Source organism: Hyla sarda, chromosome 4 (genome assembly GCF_029499605.1).
Source record: "Hyla sarda isolate aHylSar1 chromosome 4, aHylSar1.hap1, whole genome shotgun sequence".
Lineage (NCBI taxonomy): Eukaryota > Metazoa > Chordata > Amphibia > Anura > Hylidae > Hyla > Hyla sarda.
Window position 1 is genome coordinate 400916395 of NC_079192.1, and position 21932 is coordinate 400938326.

The 21932-nt window shown below is 40.1% G+C and overlaps 1 protein-coding gene across 4 annotated transcripts in view; it reads left to right on the top strand.

Moving 5' to 3' along the window:
• EBF1 (EBF transcription factor 1) overlaps window positions 1-21932 on the top strand; it is a 439555-nt gene that overhangs the window by 347129 nt on the left and 70494 nt on the right. For all 4 annotated transcript variants that reach the window (XM_056517346.1, XM_056517348.1, XM_056517347.1 and 1 more), the window contains one exon: window positions 15782-15912. In XM_056517346.1, the coding sequence (XP_056373321.1) occupies window positions 15782-15912 (131 nt within the window). The remainder of the gene's footprint in view (window positions 1-15781; window positions 15913-21932) is intronic.

The following is a 21932-nucleotide window of genomic DNA, read 5'->3' on the forward strand; positions in this document are numbered from 1 at the left end:
TGGGCGGTTCCGGAGACACTTGTCATCAGAGAGGACATAGACTGAAAAGAACAACTCAACTTCAGAAGCTCATAAGTACTGAACGGATTAAGATTTTTTTAATAGAAGTAATTTACAAATCACTTTAACTTTCTGGAGCCAGTTGATATATATAAATGAAGTTTTTTCCTGGATAACCCGTTTAAATAGATCTTCAACATAATCCGATACATTACATAGGATATTTGTGATATCCTAAAATACAACGCTAATAATGTGTGGCTATAATAGGATATATACTGATTAGAGATGAGCGAATTTACAGTAAACTCGATTCGTCACGAACTTCTCGGCTCAGCAGTTGATGTCTTTTCCTGCATAAATTAGTTCAGCTTTCCGGTGCTCCGGTGGGCTGGAAAAGGTGGATACATTCCTAGGAAAGAGTCTCCTAGGACTGTATCCAGCTTTTCCAGCCCACGGGAGCACCGGAAAGCTGAACTAATTTATGCAGGATAAGTCATCAACTGCCGAGCTGAGAAGTTCGTGACGAATCGAATTTACTGTACGTTCGCTCATCTCTAATACTGATCCTTACTATTATAGTGCAAATGAAAATATTCCTTTAATTTCCATAAGCTTGAATTAATGAAGGAACTGTTGCTTTAAACATCCCATAGTATGACCATATCATTATGGGGGCCCCTGCAGATTGCGACAAGGGTACCAGATGGATTGGAGAGCAGGTTAATCCTATCACAAGGAATCTTATATGACCATCTGGATAATCCGGAGCTCGGAATCAATGCCTGTGAAAGACAAGACGGAGGCCAAGATTAACACGCACAGCACTTTCCAGCATGGCTGTTCTTTTCCAAGCTGGACCCCTGTCTGTTTGTGTAAGAGGCGGTCAATATCTCGTGTCTATAGCTGCGGACTGGAAACACTTGGCCTCATAGCGCCTTCTACTGAAAGAGTTAAAAACTCTTACATCATCTCCGCACCTCAGATGGATATGTTTTAGGGATAAGCAGAATTATAGCCAAATCATCAGAAACATGAAATATACAGTGAGGGATCCGTGCAATGGAAAGAATAGGACAGTGGTCTACAACCTGCGGACCTCCAGATGTTGCAAAACGACAACACCTGTTACAAAGACCTGATGAAGGAGGGAGCCCCTCCAAAACACGTTGTATTTTTCTACCTGTACTTTTTATGACTATTAATGAAAAGTACCCTAATCCTACGCCTTGACTCCCGTGTCATCTCCTCGGGGAAGCGCCACCAGCTAAAATCGGGATCTTCGTTGGAAGAAAAGAAACTTCTGCAGGGTAAACTTCTGCTGGAGCCGGCTCTGGGAGCTCATGACGTCAAATCTATGGGAGGGGGCGTGGTAGCCATCACGCCCCCTATCATAGACTTGCATAGAGGGGGCGGGGCATGACGTCATGAGGGGGTGGGGCTATGACATCACGCGCTACCGGAGTCGGCTCCATCGTTCAGAACAGTTTGTTCCAAATGCTGAGCAGCGGAGTACCCCTTTAACTCCCTATCTCAAGCCTCAACAATGTGCCCTGTATCTTACAGATCAGTACAGGGTAGGGTCAGAGAGGGAACACAAGTACAAAACAGAAAATTGCTAATATCCTGGGTTAATTTACATTTAAAATATTGTAAACCAGAATGGTTTTTATTTTTCCTTGACTTGTCACCTATAAATACAGTATTGCCTTGTACTAAAATCTAAACCTCTTATCTGATACATCAAGCCTCGGGTCATTGTCACCCATAATGTATCCATACTTAAAGGGGTATTCCAGGGGAAATTATATATATATATAAATATATATATATATATATATTTATATATATATATATATATATATATATATATATATATATTCATATATATATATATATATCTCAACTGGCTCCAGAAAGTTAAACAGATTTGTAAATTACTTCTATTAAAAAATCTTAATCCTTCCAATACTTATCAGCTTCTGAAGTTGAGTTGTTCTTAATTGTCTAACAGCAGTGCTCTCTGCTGACACCTCTGTCTGTCTCGGGAACTGCACAGAGTAGAAGAGATTTGCTATGGGGATTTGCTTCCATTCTGGAACATTCCCGAGACAGGTGTCATCAGAGAGCACTTAGACAGAAAAGAACAACTCAACTTCAGCAGCTCATACGTACTGAAAGGATTAATATTTTTTAATAGAAGTAATTTACAAATCTCTTTCTTAAGCCAGTTGATATATATATAAAAAAAAAATGTTTTCCTGAATAACCCCTTTAAGTGCCAGTAGTCATAATGCTTGATTTTACTGCAGCCAGTAGGGGGTGCCAACCATTTTTTGGATGGCTACACAATAAATGTAACATTTTATTTTGCAGGTCATAACAATAATATGAATAATTAATATTATGAATCTTATTAATAATATTAATATATTATTAATTATTATTATTATTAATAATGATTATTATTAATATTTGTATTATTATTAATAATAGTGATAATTATTATTATTATTTTTTATTATTAATAATAGTAATAATAGTGATAATGATTATTATTATTTTTATTATTATTAATAATAGTAATAATGATAATTATTATTATTAGTTGTATTATTATTTTTATTGTTAATAATAGTAATAATAGTGGTAATGATTATTGTTATTATTTGTATTATTAATAATTATAGTAATCATAGTGATAATGATTATTATTATTTGTATTATTATTAATTATAGTAATAATAGTGATAATGATTATTATTATTTTTATTATTACTAATAATAATAGTAATAGTGATAATGATTATTATTTTTTTTATTTTTATTATTATTAATAATAGTTATAATGATGATTATTATAATTTTTATTAATAATAATAGTAATAATAGTGATAATGATTATTATTATTTTTATTATTAATAATAATAATAATAATAATAATAGTGATAGTGATTATTATTATAATTTTTATTATTAATAATAATAGTAATAATAGTGATAATGATTATTAATAATAATAATAATAATTAGCAGTCATGTAGAGGAATCAATCTCTGCATGTGAGGCGTTTGGATAGTGCTATGTTCCCAGCATTGCGGTAATAAAGTCCTTGAGAAATGCCGCCTGCAGTTTTGGCTTCGTCTGTTTTTATATCCAGAATGAATCATCTCCAGAATTCTTTATATGTTCTGTTTTTGTTTGTTCCTATGGAACCAATGAATGGCGTGTGGGGCTGTGCCATCCTCTGCCCGGGCACCTGGGTGGTCTGCGGGGCTCGTTTCCTACGTCAGTGATCACAGTGACTCTATGACAGTGTTTCCCAACCAGGGTGCCTCCAGCTGTTGCCAAACTACAACTCCCAGCATGCCGGGACAGCCAAAGGCTATGCTCTGCTAGTCATGGCCACAGTCATCCTTATTACTTGTAGAATAGTCGTCATTACTGTTCTGGAGAGTGTCTGTAAGAAATATAGGGATAAGGGAGTCGCATTTATCTTATTTGTCATCTTTTCTGTTCCTCAATTTGTGCAGTGTGGCCAGGGTTAGTGTTGAGCGCGAATATTCGAAATGCTAATTTTTACCACAAATATCGGCACTACGCGATTTCTCTAATACAGTGACCCCCGACCTACGATGGCCCCGACATACGATTATTTCAACATACGATCACTCTCAGAGGACATTGCATGTTGAAGGCGGCATCAACATACGATGCTTTGTATGTCGGGGCCATCGCATAAATGGCGATCCGGCAGCGCAGACTGCTTCAGCTGCCGCCGGATATCCGTTTACGGTGCCCCGTGTGGTCCGCTGACGATCACTTACCTGTCCTCGGGGCTCCGGCGCGTCCTCTTCGGGATCCCCTGCATCGTCGGCGCTCTCGATCATCGTCATCACGTCGCTGCGCACGCCGTCCTGTCATCCAATAGGAGCGGCGTACGTAGCGACGTGATGGCGGCGACAGAGAGCGAGGATGCCAGGGAAGCAGAGGCCTTGCCGGAGCGTCATGGACACCCCGGGGACGCGGTGACAGTGATGGACGGCGACATCCAGGGCAGCGGTGACGAGCGGTGATGGTCCGGAGCCGCGGGGACACATGAGTACAACCTCCAATACCAGTGGTCTTCAACCTGTGGACCTCCAGCTGTTGCAAAACTACAACTCCCAGCATGCCCGGACAGCCGTTGGCTGTCCGGGCATGCTGGGTGTTGTAGTTTTGCAACATCTGGAGGTCCACAGATTGTAGACCACTGTCCTATACTTTACATTGCACGGATCCCTCAACATGCGATGGTTTGAACAAACGATGGTCCATTTGGAACGGATTACCATCGTATGTTGAGGGACCACTGTTCTATGTTAAAAAAAAAGTGATCACCCCCCCCCCCCTGCTTCCAGCTTGTGGTCCAAAGAAGACACCAATATTATTTACTGTGTGGAGCGTGAATATTTCGTATATGCGAATATGTAAATATTCGCAAATTTCATCACTTCCAGGGGACATTGATCCCTCCCTTCTTTTAGCTTGAGATAGGGTAGGTGGTTAGTTTAGCAGATAGGTTCTAGTGTAGGGTACAGTGTTAGTTAGTTAGAAAGGTACGAATTTCATTACAATTTTCGCATGGAAAAAAAAGTGAACGAACATAGCGACTATGGGAATTTCGCGATCATAGGTAGTATTGCTCACGAATATTCGCAATTCGAATATTATTCGCGAATTTCACGAATTTCGCGAATATAGCGCTATATATTCGTAATTACGAATATTCGTTTTTTTTTGTTTTTTTTTTCACAGTACACATCACAGTGATCACCCCTCTCTGCTTCCAGCTTGTGTGGTGTAAAGAAGGCTGTAATACTACTATGTGAGACCGGCGTGCGAAAATTCGCATATGCGAAAATTAACATATGCTAATTTTCGCATATGCAAATATTCGCATATGGTAATTTTCGTATACACGAAATTTTGCGTATGCGAAAATAAAACAAAGAATAAAACGAATATTCGCAAATTTGCGAATATATGACGAATATTCGTCCATATATTCGCGAATATTCGCGAATTTTAATATGGCCTATGCCGCTCAGCACTAATCATAGGATGAATATTCGTCCATATATTCGCAAAATATTGCTAATTCGAATATGGCACCTGCCGCTCATCACTAGCTCTGCCATTAGTGTTGCTCGCGAATATTCGCAATTCGAATTTTATTTGCGAATATCGCATATTCGCAAATTTGCGAATATTCGCAAATACAGCGCTATATATTCGTAATTACAAATATTCGTTTTTTTTTTTTTTTTTCACAGTACACATCACAGTGATCACCCCTCTCTGCTTCCAGCTTATATGGTGTAAGAAGGCTCTAATACTACTGTGTGAGACTGGTGTGCGAATTTCCACATGTGCGAAAATTTGCATATGCTAATGTTCACATATGCGAATTTACACTTATGCTAATTTTTGTATATGCAAATTTTCGGATGTGTTAATTCCCGCACACGCGAATATTCGCATATGCGAAAATAAAACGAGAATATTACGAATATGCGAATATTCGCGAATATGACGAATATTCGTCCATATATTCGCGAATATTCGCGGATTCGAATATGGCCTATGCCGCTCAACACTATCTGCCATGAGAAAATGTCCAATGTTTAGGGAGGTGATACGTGTCACAGCAACGCCCATGTGATGCCAGGATCCAAGGCTTCCAGCAAATCATTGCCCATCACACTGCCCCTGCCGGCTTGTCTTCTTCTCATACTACATCCTGGTGCCATCTCGTCCCCACATGAGTGACACACATGGGCCCGGCCGTCCACATGATGTCCTGTGTGATCTGACTTTCTATAAGTGCTCTGGACATTTCCTGACACTGACTGAGGGGGCAGCAGAGAGCAGACTGGAAAGACCTACACAACTTCCGCTGCTAATCCTTCCAGTACTATCAGCAGCTGATAAGTACTGGAAGGATTAAAATATTTACTTAGAAGTAATTTACAAATCTGTATAACTTTCTAGCACCAGTTGATTTAAAAACTTATTTTTTCATCTGGAGTGCCCCATTAAAGGGGTACTCCAGTGGAAAACATTTTTTTTTTTTTTTTTTTAAAGGGGTACTCCGGTGGAATTATTTTTTTTTTTTTTTTTAATCAACTGGTGCCAGAAAGTTGAATAGATTTGTAAATTACTTCTATTTAATAATCTTAATTCTTTCAGTACTTATCAGCTGCTGTATGCATCACAAGAAGTTGTATTTCTTTCTGGAGTTCTTTCCAGCCTGACCACAGTGCTCTCTGCTGACATCTCTGTCCGTATCAGGAACTGTCCAGAGCAGAAGAGGTTTGCTATGGGGATTTGCTTGTACTCTGGACAGTTCCTGACATGGACAGAGGTGTCAGCAGAGAGCACTGTGGTCAGACAGAAAATAAATTCAATAAGAACTTCCTTTGGAGCATACAGCACTGATAAGTACTGGAAGGAATACGATTTTTAAATAGAAGTAAGCTACAAATCTTTTTAACTTGTTGGCACCAATTGATTTGAAAATGTTTTCCCCCACCAGAGTACCCCTTTAAATCGACTGGTTCCAGAAAGTTTAACAGATTTGCAAATTACTTCTATTTAAAAATAGTAATCCTTACAGTACTTATCAGCTGCTGTTTTCTTCACCCAAAGTTGTATTTCTTGCTGGAAATTCTTTTCTGTCTGACTTCTGAAGTTGAGTTGTTCTTTTCTGTCTAAGTGCTTTCTGATGACACATGTCTCGGGAACCGCCCATTTTAGAAGAAAATCCGAGAAACGTGTCATCAGAGAGCACTTAGACAGAAAAGAACAGCTCAACTTCAGAAGCTCATGAGTACTGAAAGGATTAAAGGTGTATTCCAGGAAAAAAAACTTATATATAATCAACTGGCTCCAGAAAGTTAAACATATTTGTAAATTACTTCTATTAAAAAATCTTAATCCTTTCAATAATTATCAGCTGCTGAAGTTGAGTTCTTCTTTTCTGTCTGGCAACAGTGCTCTCTGCTGACATCTCTGATTGTCTCAGGAACTGCACAGAGTAGAATAGGTTTGCTATGGGGATTTGTTTCTAAACTGGGCGGTTCCCGAGACAGGTGTCATCAGAGAGCACTTAGACAGAAGAGAACAACTCAACTTCAGAAGCTCATAAGTACTGAAAGGATTAAGATTTTTTAATAGAAGTAATTTACAAATCTGTTTAACTTTCTGGAGCCAGTTGATATATAAAAAAAAGACTGGTAACTTTTTTTTTTTGGTCAGAAAGTGAGTGAATGAATGAATAAGAAAAGAAGTCTCTGCAGTGTTTGTCGCTGTGTTCGCTGCCAGTATTGTCCGGTCAGTCATGTAGCAAATAAGATATAAAAAGGAAACAGATAGGATCCTCTCTTCTATATTTAGCCTTCAGCCGTTTACATCTTCCGCTCAGTCTACGATGCGTCTCCGGCGACTGATCAGATGCCCCAGTGCCCTGACCTCCAGACGTTGTTGCCGCCATGTTAGCACCAGCAGGTGTGCCCAGGGCTGACTCTTCATTGGTTTTTTATGTTCTTTTTGTCTTTATTGCTGGAGCCTGCTTTAGAATATTATCTTCTTCCTGTTTTTTTTATTTTTATTTTATTTTTATATTTTTTTGTTTTGCATAACAATAGATGAAGGCAATAAATTACAATGGGAAATTTCAGTAAATAAATAAAAAAAAATGAAATAAATAAATAAATAAAAAATAAATAAATAAAATAAAATCATCATTACATTTTTTTTATTAATTAATAATTGTATTATTATTATTATTATTATTAATAATAATAATTAGAGATGAGCGAACTTACAGTAAATTCGATTAATCACAAACTTCTCGGCTCGGCAGTTGATGACTTTTCCTGCATAAATTAGTTCAGCTTTCAGGTGCTCCCATGGGCTGGAAAAGGTGGATACAGTTGTAGGAAAGAGTCTCCTAGGACTGTATCCACCTTTTCCAGCCCACCGGAGCACCGGAAAGCTGAACTAATTTATGCAGGATAAGTCATCAACTGCCGAGCCGAAAAGTTCGTGACGAATCGAATTTACTGTAAGTTCGCTCATCTCTATAATAAATTTTCCCACTCCTGATATATCTGTTTTAATAAATACTTTTATTCCACAGTTCTCGAACAATTTTGTTTTGTAGCTTTGATCCCTACTGGAAATGTATGTGCATAAATTGACAGCTGGGCGTTACCATTTCCCTGTGTCAAAGGGGGGTGTTAGTATGCAGGCTTTCACAGTAAGCACTGATTGGACAGGGTGAGACTCTGCCCCCCCCCCCCCCCCCCCCCAAATGATAACACAGATCAATTTATTTATTATTTTCCAGGAGGAATAACAGAGGAATGACTAAAAGCTGTAGGAAAAGATGACCCATAATTGTGGAAAATACAAATATTTAGTTAAAATTTACTTTAAAATAAATAAAAAATATATTAGAAATTTCACATAAAAAGTAACATAGACAAAATAATAATATGACACATGATTACACAACCCTCCCCTCCCCCACCCCCTGTCAGAAGGAGGAAAAAAACAAAAACAAATATTTAGTTATTAAAAAAAAAAACTTCAGGAGAGCTGGCTGATTCACTTTAATTGGGCACTGTCAGAATCAAAAATGTTATATATACTCCTATCCTGTCCTGTAAGACTGCAGCATGAAAAACAGAGAGGAAGGGGTTACAGAGCAGCCTGCAGTGATTGGAAGAAGAGACCCAGCACAGCACAGCAGACTCAGGGAGGAAGTGAATGCATGGTGAGTGATGGCGGGCTCAGTGCTTCCCTCAGATTTCCCCTCCCTGAGCAGAGGATGTCAGAATGAGGGAGCAACAGAATATGCAGTTGCTCATGCCACCATTCTTTTCTACAAGGCGTCATTAGGGGTTAGGACCTCTCCTGACTCCCAGGCCATGGCAGGGAATACATATACCTAGTGCAGGGCCTGAGTGGGCGGGTCATGACACATACAGAGAAAACTAAAGATAGAATCCATGTTATGCTCCGCCCTTTCAGGTGCTGTTTTCTCTGGTATGGGTTATATTGTAGTTTTGGCTGTATTGCAAAAGTTCTGATCATTGCAAGATCAAATATTTGTCAGATCTTTATAGTATTTAAAGGGGTTATCCAGGAAAAAACTTTTTTTTTTTATAGATCAACTGGCTCCAGAAAGTTAAACAGATTTGTAAATTACTTCTATTAAAAAATCTTAATCCTTTCAGTACTTATGAGCTTCTGAAGTTGAGTTCTTTTCTGTCTAAGTGCTCTCTGATGACACGTGTTTCAGGAACCGCCCAGTTTAGAAGAGGTTTGCTATGGGGATTTGCTTCTAAACTGGGCGGTTCCCGAAACAAGTGTCATCAGAGAGCACTTAGACAGAAAAGAACAACCTTAACTTCAGAAGCTCATAAGTACTGAAAGGATTAAGAAATTTTTTTCTCCTGGATAACCCCTTTAAAGAGGTACCGATATGCTGATATGCTGCACAGGGACAGACGGGGCCTGTTCTGAAGATCTAAGGGGGTCTCAGCAGCCAGACCAGACCCTTACCTTGCATATAGGGGGATACGTTTTAAAGTAACCCTTCTGTCATAAATGTGACCAGTCATTGTGCGGAGCGGGCAGTACCAAGGATTGGACTAGGCACCTCCAATAAGGCATGGCACTTCACAGACACAGTGTCTCTATTTGTGATTCCGATGCTGCTCGCAAAGTTTTAACATTTTTATCTTTGCCGAGAATCAGCGCCGGAATACATAATCTCACGGCAATAACCGCGTCCTTCAACAGTACAAGGTGGAGGCGCTTTTATTGAGATGCCTGAAAATACGACTGTAAAAAGAGGAGTGCATGTCACACATAAAAACCAAAGTTTGTTGGTTCGATAAGGGTTTTTCTTATTATTTCCTGGAAAAAACATTTTTACTGAAAAAAAGTCTGTCAATATTTTATGGCAATATTTCATTTTGACTGTTTTCTGTTTTTATGACATCTGCTAATCCAGAATAATTGATAACTGGACATCTGTCAATTATATTTTAAAGAAGCACGCCATGAATCTTTTTTTTTTTTACTTTTATAGTGCAGCAGAGAATATTGTAGAGGTTCTTGTGTATGCATTGTGCTTACCTGTTTTAGCTGATGTGGCAGGTACAGGATTTCAGCCATATTGATTTACTCACTGAAATTATTTTCAAATGCTGCCTGTATTTCCTGTAAAGCTTCTTGCTTTGCAGAAAGAGGGGTGTGGAGTCTTATTACTGCAGTTCATCTTATGAAGTTGCTGGTGCTGGAGTCAACCCAGGTGAACAGATTAGAATCATAGAGAAATATTGTCATGAAGCTAAAGTGATTTAACTTATAATTAGAGTAGAGGGTTTTTTTTTGAAAATTTGTAGCTTCAGACTATGTTCACAGATTGCATTTTAAACACATTTTAATGCATTTTTACCATGTTTTGACCATATTTTTGCTGCTATTTTCCAAAATTGTGGTAAAAAAAACATGTACAATTGCTGTAAAATTTGCTGATTTTTTGTAATTTCAGAAAATCACAGCAAAACCACAGAAAAAAATGCAGAGGCCTCAGAGGAGTGTATAACTACTATATATAGCCTGATCCCACAGAAAAAGCAGCAGCAGTATACAGATGGAACTGGAGGGGAGGTGTATAACTAATATATATCCTGATCCCACAACAATAGCAGCAGCAGTATACAGATATAGCAGAAGGGGAGATATATAACTATTAAATATCCTGATCCCACAGAAATAGCAGCAGCAGTATAAAGACAGAGCTGGGTGGGGAGGAGTCTGTGAGCTGCCAAGAGGTATCTTATAGGTGATGATGTTATCCTGCAGTTCACAGGATGTCAGCTGACCCAGAACAGACCACTTCCTCTGACACATTAAAGGGGTATTCCAGGGAAAAAACTTTTTTTTTTTTTTTTATATCAACTGGCTCCAGAAAGTTAAACAGATTTGTAAATTGCTTCTATTAAAAAAAATCTTAATCCTTTCAATAATTATCAGCTGCTGAAGTTGAGTTGTTCTTTTCTGTCTGGCAACAGTGCTCTCTGCTGACATCTCTGCTTGTCTCGGGAACTGCACAGAGTAGAAGAGGTTTGCTATGGGGATTTACTTCTAAACTGGGCAGTTCCCGAAACAGGTGTCATCAGAGAGCACTTAGACAGAAAAGAACAGCTCAACTTCAGCAGCTCATAAGTACTGAAAGGATTAAGATTTTTTAATAGAAGTAATTTACAAATCTGTTTAACTTTCCGGAGCCAGTTGAGATAGATATATATATATATATATATATATATATATATATATATATATGTATATATATATATATATATATGTATATATATATAAAATTTTTCCTGGATAACCCCTTTAAAGATTGTGATTTTCTGTGGGTCAGACTGCTGGTCACATGACCCATTTACAGTAATGAAATATGGATGCAGATGTGCTGAAATAGTGATGTGTGAGTTCATGTTTTGGGCAAAGAGTGTTTCTTTAATTGAAGGCCTATCCCAATCCCATAAAGTGATGTTCTGTCGCTAGAACATACTATCACTTCATGATCGGTGGAGGTACAACCTCTGGGACCCCACTGACCATAAGAATGAATGGGATTTAGTGCTGGGTTAGCTCTGTGTCCCCATCGCTGTTTTTCACCTGGCTGTGACCCTAAATGACTGCTGTCTATCCAGGTTAAAGGGCAAAGTAATAATACAGGTGTAAAACTCCACCCATAATAGTCTAATGTGAACCGAGCCTAAACGTGTATGGAAGGGAAGATCTTCCGTTGTAACCAATATTTGTATTTAATTAAAAAGAAATGAAACAACTTTGTAAAAAATTGCTATGAAAGGGATAAGTTTTAGATTGCAGGGGGTCCGACCGCTTAGACCCTCACAATCTACTGTATGGGGCCCTGACCCCCCTTGGGAGCGTCACGTCACGAAGCATGGCCCAAGCATGAAGCGGCGTGCGACACGCCCCCTCCATATATCTCTATGGCTTTTTCCACGTAATTCTTCTCCTTTAAAGGGGTTATCCAGGGGAAAACTTTTTTTTTCCATATATATCAACTGGCTCCAGAAAGTTAAACAGATTTGTAAATTACTTCTATTAAAAAATCTTAATCCTTTCAGTACTTATGAGCTGCTGAAGTTGAGTTGTTCTTTTCTGCCTAAGTGCTCTCTGATGACACCTGTCTCGGGAACTGTCCAGTTTAGAAGCAAATCCCCATAGCAAACCTCTTCTACTCTGTGCAGTTCCCGAGACAAGCAGAGATGTCAGCAGAGAGCACTGTTGCCAGACAGAAAACAACAACTCAACTTCAGCAGCCGATAATTATTGAAAGGATTAAGATTTTTTAATAGAAGTAATTTACAAATCTGTTTAACTTTCTGGAGCCAGTTGAGATAGATATATATATATATATATATATATATATATATATATATATATATATATAAAGATTTTTCCTGGAATACCCCTTTAACTTACCAAATTGTAAGTCACAAAGGGAACAGACAAAAGTTAAAGGGGTATTCCGGGCAAAAACATTTTATCCCCTATCCAAAGCATTCTATGCAGGTGCTGAATCTCCAGTTTCGGAAACCTCCAGGTTTCTGGGACTGGGGACGTGACATCACGCCACGCCCCCTCCATTCATGTCTATGGTAGGGGGCTTGGCGGCCATCACGCCCCCTCCCATAGACATGAATGGAGGGGGCGTGGCGTGACGTCACGTCCAGGAAACCCGGAGGTTTCCGAAATTGGAGATTCAGCACCCGCATTCTGCAGGGAGATCGCGGAGGGGGTCTCAGCAGCGGGCCCCCCCACGATCAGACAACTTATCCCCTATCCTTTTGGGATAAAAATCTTTTTGCCCGGAATACCTGGAAGTATGACTACATAATCAGACTACACAGGGTTGGTTTGTAGTCTGTTACCATGGAGACACACAAGTTTCCCTACACAAAACAGTAGAAAACTTCATTAATTTTAGATGCAATAGAACGGGTGAATTTTATACTCTTTTCTGTATGATCCCGAAAATTTGATGATCCAGCATCTCCCATTAATGCCAAATGTCATTACTATCACTATTTGTTATATATATATACAATTTTGTAGCGCCGCAGCTTTACCCACAACCGCCCCCCCCCCCCCCCCCGACCCCCTTTGTTCACCATTTAAGCCCCTTTTAATTTTCCTATCATCGCGGCCCGGCGCGTTGCGTTGTTCCAGCACACCGGTAAATATTACGTGTCGCCAAGACAAAGTTCACCTCCTATAAATGAAATGTAAACCACTTAATCTGTTAGATTTTTAGCACTTGTCGGTATTTGCCTAACAAATCCCCGGGCTCGTGGCCTTTGATGATGCCTTGTAGGAACGCCAGCGCGCCAGATCAGCTGCCGGAGAGACAAAATGACATTTACATGGCTTTCATAAGCCATCGCACTGAAGGGGTCCTTAAACAGGCAGGGCACTGTAATATCTAATAAACGGCGACAGCCATCATGGGGGAAAAAAAAAAATCATTAGCATTTTTCCGGCTGCGCGGTACATTTGGGATAAAAGCTTTTATTTGTGAAGTGATCATTATTTTAACAAAGAGGCGCTACTTGATAATTTGCATTTTAGCTCTCCAATACGCTATCAGCTATTCAGGACTATTATGCTAAATTGTGGCTGTAATCATGTTATTGTCACAGATTGAAGAGGAGGGGTGGAGGGGTTCTCCACTGATGTTTTACCAAAAAAATATGCGCCGACACATTTATCCGGCGACTACCGGAGAATTATTTATATCCGTACGATGCTCCTCGCTGGGCCCAAGTGACACATCACTAGAAAAATCCTTCTGGGTCTGTACGGCGCTGGCAAATACAATGGCGAGAAGTTTAGTCCTAGAAAACGGGTCATTTTACCACATTCTCCGGGTAATTCAATAGTAAAAGCCCAAAACACAAGATACTATGGGGCCCCTGCATCCAATGACGCTGGATCAACGACCAGACCTGGTGCCCATTGCCGAGCATATCCAGCGCAGATTTATCTTACCCAAGGGGTTTACCTGTTTTTGGTTTATATAAGTTCTACTACTTTTTTATTTACTTATATACTTTGATTCCTAAACATGTTTAATCCCAAGACGACATCTACATGTACAGTGCAGCCATGCTAGAGGTGTATGAAGCAAGATTCTTTCTATTATATTTCTATCTATCTATCTATCTATCTCATATCTATCTCATATCTATCTATCTATCTCATATCTATCTCATATCTATTTATCTATATCATATCTATCTAATATCTATCTATCTCATATCTATCTATCTATCTATCTATCTATCTATCTATCTCATATCTATCTCATATCTATCTAATATCTATCTATCTCATATCTATCTATCTATCTCATATCTATCTATCTCATATCTATCTATTTATCTCATATCTATCTATCTGTGTCTGTCTATCTTTCATATATCTACATATTTTATATCTATCTAATTTATGTTTATCTATCTCATATCTATCTCATATCTATCTATCTATCTATCTATCTCATATCTATCTATCTATCTCATATCTATCTATCTCATATCTATCTCATATCTATCTATCTCATATCTATCTATCTATCTATCTATCTCATATCTATCTCTCTCATATCTATCTCTCTCTCTCTCATATCTATTTCATATCTATCTATCTCATATCTATCTATCTTATCTATCTCATATCTATCTATCTCATATCTATCTAGCTCATATATATCTATCTATCTCATATCTATCTCATATCTATCTATCTCATATCTCTCTATCTATCTCATATCTATCTCATATCTATCTATCTATCTATCTATCTCATATCTATCTATCTCATATCTATCTCATATCTATCTATCTCTTATCTATCTATCTATCTATCTATCTATCTCATATCTATCTCTCTCATATCTATCTCTCTCTCTCATATCTATTTCATATCTATCTATCTCATATCTATCTATCTATCTCATATCTATCTCTCTCATATCTATCTCTCTCTCTCATATCTATCTCATATCTATCTATCTCATATCTATCTATCTCATATCTATCTATCTATCTCATATCTATCTCATATCTATCTATCTTATCTATCTCATATCTATCTATCTCATATCTATCTAGCTCATATATATCTATCTATCTCATATCTATCTCATATCTATCTATCTCATATCTCTCTATCTATCTCATATCTATCTATCTATCTCATATCTATCTATCTCATATCTATCTATCTCATATCTATCTCATATCTATCTATCTATCTATCTCATATCTATCTATCTATCTCATATCTATCTATATATCTCATATCTATCTATCTATCTATCTCATATCTATCTCATATCTATCTATTCCATTTCTATATATCTCACATCTATCTATCTATTCCATTTCTATATATCTCACATCTATCTATCTATCTATCTATCTATTCCATTTCTATATATCTCACATCTATCCATCTAGATGTCATCTATTCTACCTTCATACTAGCAGGGCCCTCACTCCTCTAGTGTGAATATTCAGTGTGTAATGTTGTAATTTCTTACTATGTAAAGTTTTGCGCGATCTCTATATTAATTCAGGTTTTCTTTCTCCCCGTTTCTTGTCTTTTTCAAACCAGCTACTCCGTGTATTAAAGCCATTAGTCCGAGTGAAGGTTGGACCACTGGAGGCGCCACCGTCATCATCATAGGAGACAATTTTTTTGATGGCTTACAGGTCATATTTGGCACCATGCTGGTGTGGAGTGAGGTAGGTGTTTCCTAAGGGTTATTGGGCAACCCCAACCCATCCTGAACACCAAGGGTAAATACATTATTAAAAGGTTGCCATTGAAATGAATAGTCATCCGGACATTACACGGAAGGTCTAGAGTAGATGTCACTCTTTCTAAATCGCTTCCAAGCAGGTTCCCACCTCCCCATTATGTCCATGTTCTCCAAAAAACAATTGGACGGGGCTTGTCTTGATAAGTCGACCTTTTAAAGGTTATGTCAAACTCCAATAAGGTCCCATAAGGCCCCATACACATTAGGGAAAAGTTGGAAAAACACGCAGGGACTAGCCTCATGTGTATGGGCGGTATACCGGGTCATACTGAATACCGAAATTTTTGTGCTTCACCATATGAATTTTAACCCATACCGCAATACCGGTTTGGCCCCTTCCTCTCGGGAATGAATGAATTATCAGCCCAGCGCTTCCCCATCGGGGAACTAATCATATGTGACCCACGAGCGCTGTTCTGCCCCCCCCCCCACCCCACCCAATTAATTATTAGCCCATTGGGGTACTACTCACATATGTCACTCCCAAGCGCTGCCCACCTCGTCCTCCTGTTTGTAGGCCGACGTAGGAAGGTGAGTTAAAGTTTATTTTGTTTACCTTTTGCAGCCCGGGCATAGGGATACAGTATAGAGCAGTGGTCTTCAACTTGCGGACCTCCAAATGTTGCAAAACTACAACTCCCAGCACCGGGCATGCTGGGAGTTGTAGTTTTGCAACATCTGGAGGTCCGCAGATTGAAGACCACTGGTATAGAGTGTCAGCGCCGGCGGACGCAACAAACAGGAGGACGAGGAGAGCAGTGCTTGCGGGTGATGTGAGTGGTACCCCGATGGGGACTACGCAGCGCTGGGCTAATAATTAATTTTTTTTGGGGGGGAGGCAAATACCATTATATACCGTGGAACCGCCAGAAGTTTCAAAAATACTGAGATACACATATTTGGCCATACCACCTAGCCCTAGGGTCTAGCATATGAGGGCTTCCTGACTCTCCTCAACAGAGGATGTTTGGGAAGAATAGGATCAGGCATGTGGGATTTCAGTGCCTGATCCTTTTGTTTTCCCGAGAGATAAGCCACCACCAGAAGCTCATGAAGGTGTATAAGACTCCTACCACTTACTAAGACTAACAGCGAGGGCATTTCCTTTAGGCTACATTAAAGGAAATCTGTCCTCAGTATCACCCGCACTAACCTGTCATACAGACTTGTAGCGCAGGTGATACTGATCAAAATGATACGTACAATGTCCTGAATGGCCCAGCCGTTGCAGCGTTATGACTGTTTTTCTTTTTATGTAAATGAGGTCCTTGGGGCATGGGTGGAGCTAGGAACAGAGCTCTGGGCACCCCCAAGTGATCTTGGACACCCGGCTCATCAATATGCGTGGCCTCCCTCCCTGCTCTCGCGGCAGCTTTTCACCATGAGACATGCACCATTCCCAGAGTACAGCAGTGCGCCACTCCCAGAAGCGGCGTCAGTTTCCGCCTCATTCCCACAGCCAGCAGCGAAGTGTGAGGATGCACGAAGGCATGAGGGTGAATAAGGATGAAACTGACGCCGCTTCCGGCAGGAGATCACGTGGGGTGCCTTGAACTCCGATCCTAGCTCCGCCCATGCCCCAAGGACCTAATTTACATAAAAAGAAAAACAGCGATAACGGCGCAACGGCTGGGCCATCCAGGACATTGTACGTATCATTTTGATCAGTATCACCCACACGACAAACCGGTCTGACAGGTTAGTGCGGGTGATACTGAGGACAGATTTCCTTTAAGAGATTTCTGGTGGGTCACTAAAGGCTATGATCCTACTACACTATTCAGATTCCCTAAAAATCCCTATTATCATAAGAGATATTGTTGAAACTTGGCACTGGGGCACATTGCTCCCTTAGTATTGAGCGGCATAGACCATATTCGAATTTGCAATATTTCGCGAATATATGGACGAACATTGGTCATATATTCGCTAAATTCGCATATTCGTAATATTCGCGTTTTTTTTTTTTCGCATATGTGTAAATTCGCATTTACGAAAATTTTAATATACGAATATTCGCATATTCGAAAAATTTGTATACACGACAATTCGCATATGCGAAAATTTGCCCGGCGGTCTCACACAGTAGTATTAGAGCCTTATTTACACCACACAAGCTGGAAGCAGAGAGGGATGATCACTGTATATTCGTAATTGCGAATATATAGTGCTATATTCGCGAATTCGCGAATATGCGATATTCTTGAATAAAATTCGCATTGCGAATATTCGCGAGCAACACTATGCTCCAGGTGTCTAGCTACCAGTTTTGGCGTTCTCCTCCTCCATTAGTACCGCCATCTACAGAGTCTACAACCCCCTTGGCCATCACAATGCATCATGGGCATTAATATTCTTCTTTCCTATATAAGTGTATAGGAGTTGATAGAACGGATGCTCTTTACGACTTGTAGATAAAGTTACGATGAGCGACTCAAGAAAAGAGTTCACTTTCCCCCCATTGTCCCTTTAGAATGATATTTTTAAAATCTGAAGTAAAGAAGGTTTCGGAGAATGACACAGACAATGTATAAGAATGGAGCAGCAAATCATTGTCTGGCCTTGTGTTCCCAGTCGGTGTGAAATCTTTGTCAGGATTTCATTCAGGGATCCCCACCCGGCAGGACAATACCCTGCTCTGTGCAAGACGTGTGAAGACAACGAGGGAGCCGGTCTGATCCAACCGGGAGGCAAAGTGCAAAAATACCATATTACAGAGAACAAAGCCCCCTAACAAGGATACTCCTTATAATTCCTGGGATTTGAGAGAAGCGTCTAGCGCCATTGTTACACATTACACGTGTCGGGGTCGCGGCTCTCGAACATTTATGACAAAAAAAAAAAAGAGAGAAGCAACTAATGAGATTCCGAGCTGTGAATTCCTGACGTTTTAGGGACACGAAGCGCTGTAAATGTGGGCTAATTGATACATTTGGGTTTTCCCGGCTTCTGCTGACCCCCTACCCATCCTGTTTCACATGTGGTTGCAATCCTCCACTGTCAGCTTGTTCTTTTGTTGGGAAACTTGAGATCCATCTCTCGGTTATTCTCACACTGTCAGATTTCACAGTGTATTTTTTATTAGCTGACACTTTTTATAGTTCTCTAAAAGGACGACAGTAATAAGGTCGTGTACACCTTTAAATGAATTATGATGCGTATTGCTTCAATGTTTTCTTCTGCACGGTACAAAATCAGGCCTCATGAGACCATTACTAGCTATGTCCCAAACACAGTCCTCAAAGCCCACCAACATTTCAATCCTGGACTGTTGGAGGCCTTAAAGGGGTACTCCGGTGAAAAACTTTTTATTTTTTTTTATTTTTATTTTTAAATCAACTGGTGCCAGAAAGTTAAACAGATTTGTAAATTACTTCTATTAAAAAATCTTAATCCTTCCTGTACTTATTAGCTGCTGAATACTACAGTGTAAATTATTTTCCGTTTGACACACAGAACTGCCTGCTGACATCATGAGCACAGTGCTCTCTGCTGACATCTCTGTCCATTTTAGGAACTGTCCAGAGTAAAAGGAAATCCCCACAGCAAACATATGCTGCTCTGGACAGTTCCTAAAATGGACAGAGATGTCAGCAGGGAGCACTGTGCTCATGATGTCAGCAGAGAGCTCAGTGTTTCAAAAAGAAAAGAATTTCTGCTGTAGTATTCAGCAGCTAATAAGTATAGGAAGGATTAAGATTTTTTAATAGAAGTCATTTACAAATCTGTTTAACTTTCTGGCACCAGTTGATAATAAAAAAATAAAAAAAAGTTTTTCACCAGAGTACCCCTTTAAAGGGGTAATCCGCCCCTAGACATGTTATCCTCTATCCAAAGGATAGGGGTTGACATGTCTGATCATGGGGGTCCGGGTGCTGTGGACCCCCGCGATCTCCGCCGTGGCACCCCAGTCATCTGGTGCAAGGAGCGAACTCCGCTCCGTGCTGAATGACTGCGACCAAAGCAACCTCGCTCTCTCTATTCTTGTCTATGAGAGGAGGAGTGATGGCTGTGTAATAGCTGTCACACCCCCTGCCAAAGACATGAATGGAAGGGCGTGAGGGGACGTCACGAACAAGGAAGCCCCAGGCTTCCGTGTTCATGAACGCTACAGATCGCGAGGGTCTCAGCAGTCGGACCCCACGCGATCAGACATGATATCCCCTATCCTATGGATAGAAGATAACATAACATGTCTAGGGGCAGGGTACCCCTTTAAATGGTACCTGTCACCATCAATTACATTTACTATATTATAGACTGGTCTATATGGATTATTTTTCTAATACACTTCTTAGTAAAGTTTAATAACTTTATGTGTTAAATTATCCCCTAAAAGTTTGGCCAACAGGGGTCCTCCTTCTGGTCCAGGCCTGCAGCAGCCTGGCAGAGACAAAGGTCAGAAAATGCAGGTGGGACCTCAGCTCAGCACAGAGCTGAATATTTCAGCTCCCTTTCCCCTTGAGCTGAGCTAGCCAAAGGCTGTCTAGGCATGCTGGGAGTTGTAGGTTAGCAACAGCTGGAGGCACCCTGGTTGGAAAACACTGCTGTAAAGTCTTCAGTGCTAAATATTGTGCTAAACATTGTGCTGGATCTTTCTGCTCCTTTTGCAGCTGCTGGGCAGAGCTGACACACTGTAGAGTTCAATGCATAGAGCTGAGGGGGTGTGTGTGTGGCCTCAGCTAATCACAGTCCATCACACATTGACCTGCTCTAGGCTCTAGCAGGATAGCAGAGTCAAGAGTTCTCCCCTGTATGGCTTCAGATGATGTCACACCTGCTGGGTAACGCCCCATCCCAGTCTATGGATCTGCCTGAAACTGAGCAGAATTACAATTTTTAACTAAGTGATTTACAAATCTGTATAACTTTCTGGCACCAGTTAATTTGAAGATATTTTTTTTTCCATCTGAGTACCCCTTTAACCTAATCTTATCGAATCGAAAAATGCTAGTGTTCCCCTACATGTGACTCTCCTTTCATGGTGAGCGATGTATACACTAATCTCCTGAGCTCCCCCTAATGGTGGCTGCAAGTAGCCAGAATTGTTTCACTTTACAATACTTTTGTTTATGTCTACACGGAGTATTGAGCATTGCCTAAAATAGGTTGAATTGAGGAATAAATCAGCACATTTATGTATAAAATTGATATAGTGTTAAAATGTGGCCAACATTCGGTATTAAAGGAGTACTCCGCTGCTCAGCGCTTGGAACAAACTGTTCCGAACGCTGGAGCCGGGAGCTTGTGACATCATAGCCCTGCCCCCTCAATGCAAGTCTATGGGAGGGGGCGTGACAGCTGTCACGCCCCCTCCCATAAACTTGCATTGAGGGGGCGGGGCTATGATGTCACGGGCTCTTGTGGCTGAGGTATTTTTTCATCGATTCCCACGTGTTACATAGAAACACTGAAAAGTTAATTCCGTCTTTTGTGCCTTTGTTTACTAAGATGTGTCACCGAGAAGTTACAACTATCCCTTCATTGGCTTATTGCAAAAATAACGATAGAACTCCAAAGTATAGACGGGATACACGTGCGCTCAACGACCAGGTAGCAGGATAAAATGTTTATTCACCCATAATGCAACGCATTTCACAGCACAGCCGCTTCATCAGATGCCTGATGAAGCAGCTGTGCTGTGAAACGCGTTGCATTATTGGTGAATAAGCATTTTATCCTGCTACCTGGTCGTTGAGCGCCCGTGTATCCCGTCCATACTTTGGAGTTCTATCATTATTTTTGCTATATCTGACGAGACGAGGAGTGTCTGCTGATGCCTTATTCATATTTTACATCTTGATCCATTGTTGCACTTGGGGGAGTGTAACCCATTGGGGTAAGAGCAATATCCATCTATTCCAAACCCTTTGTGCAACAACGGTGTCACACTATGGAGCGCTGTCTGTCTTTTGTTTTATTCATTGGCTTATTGTAATTTGT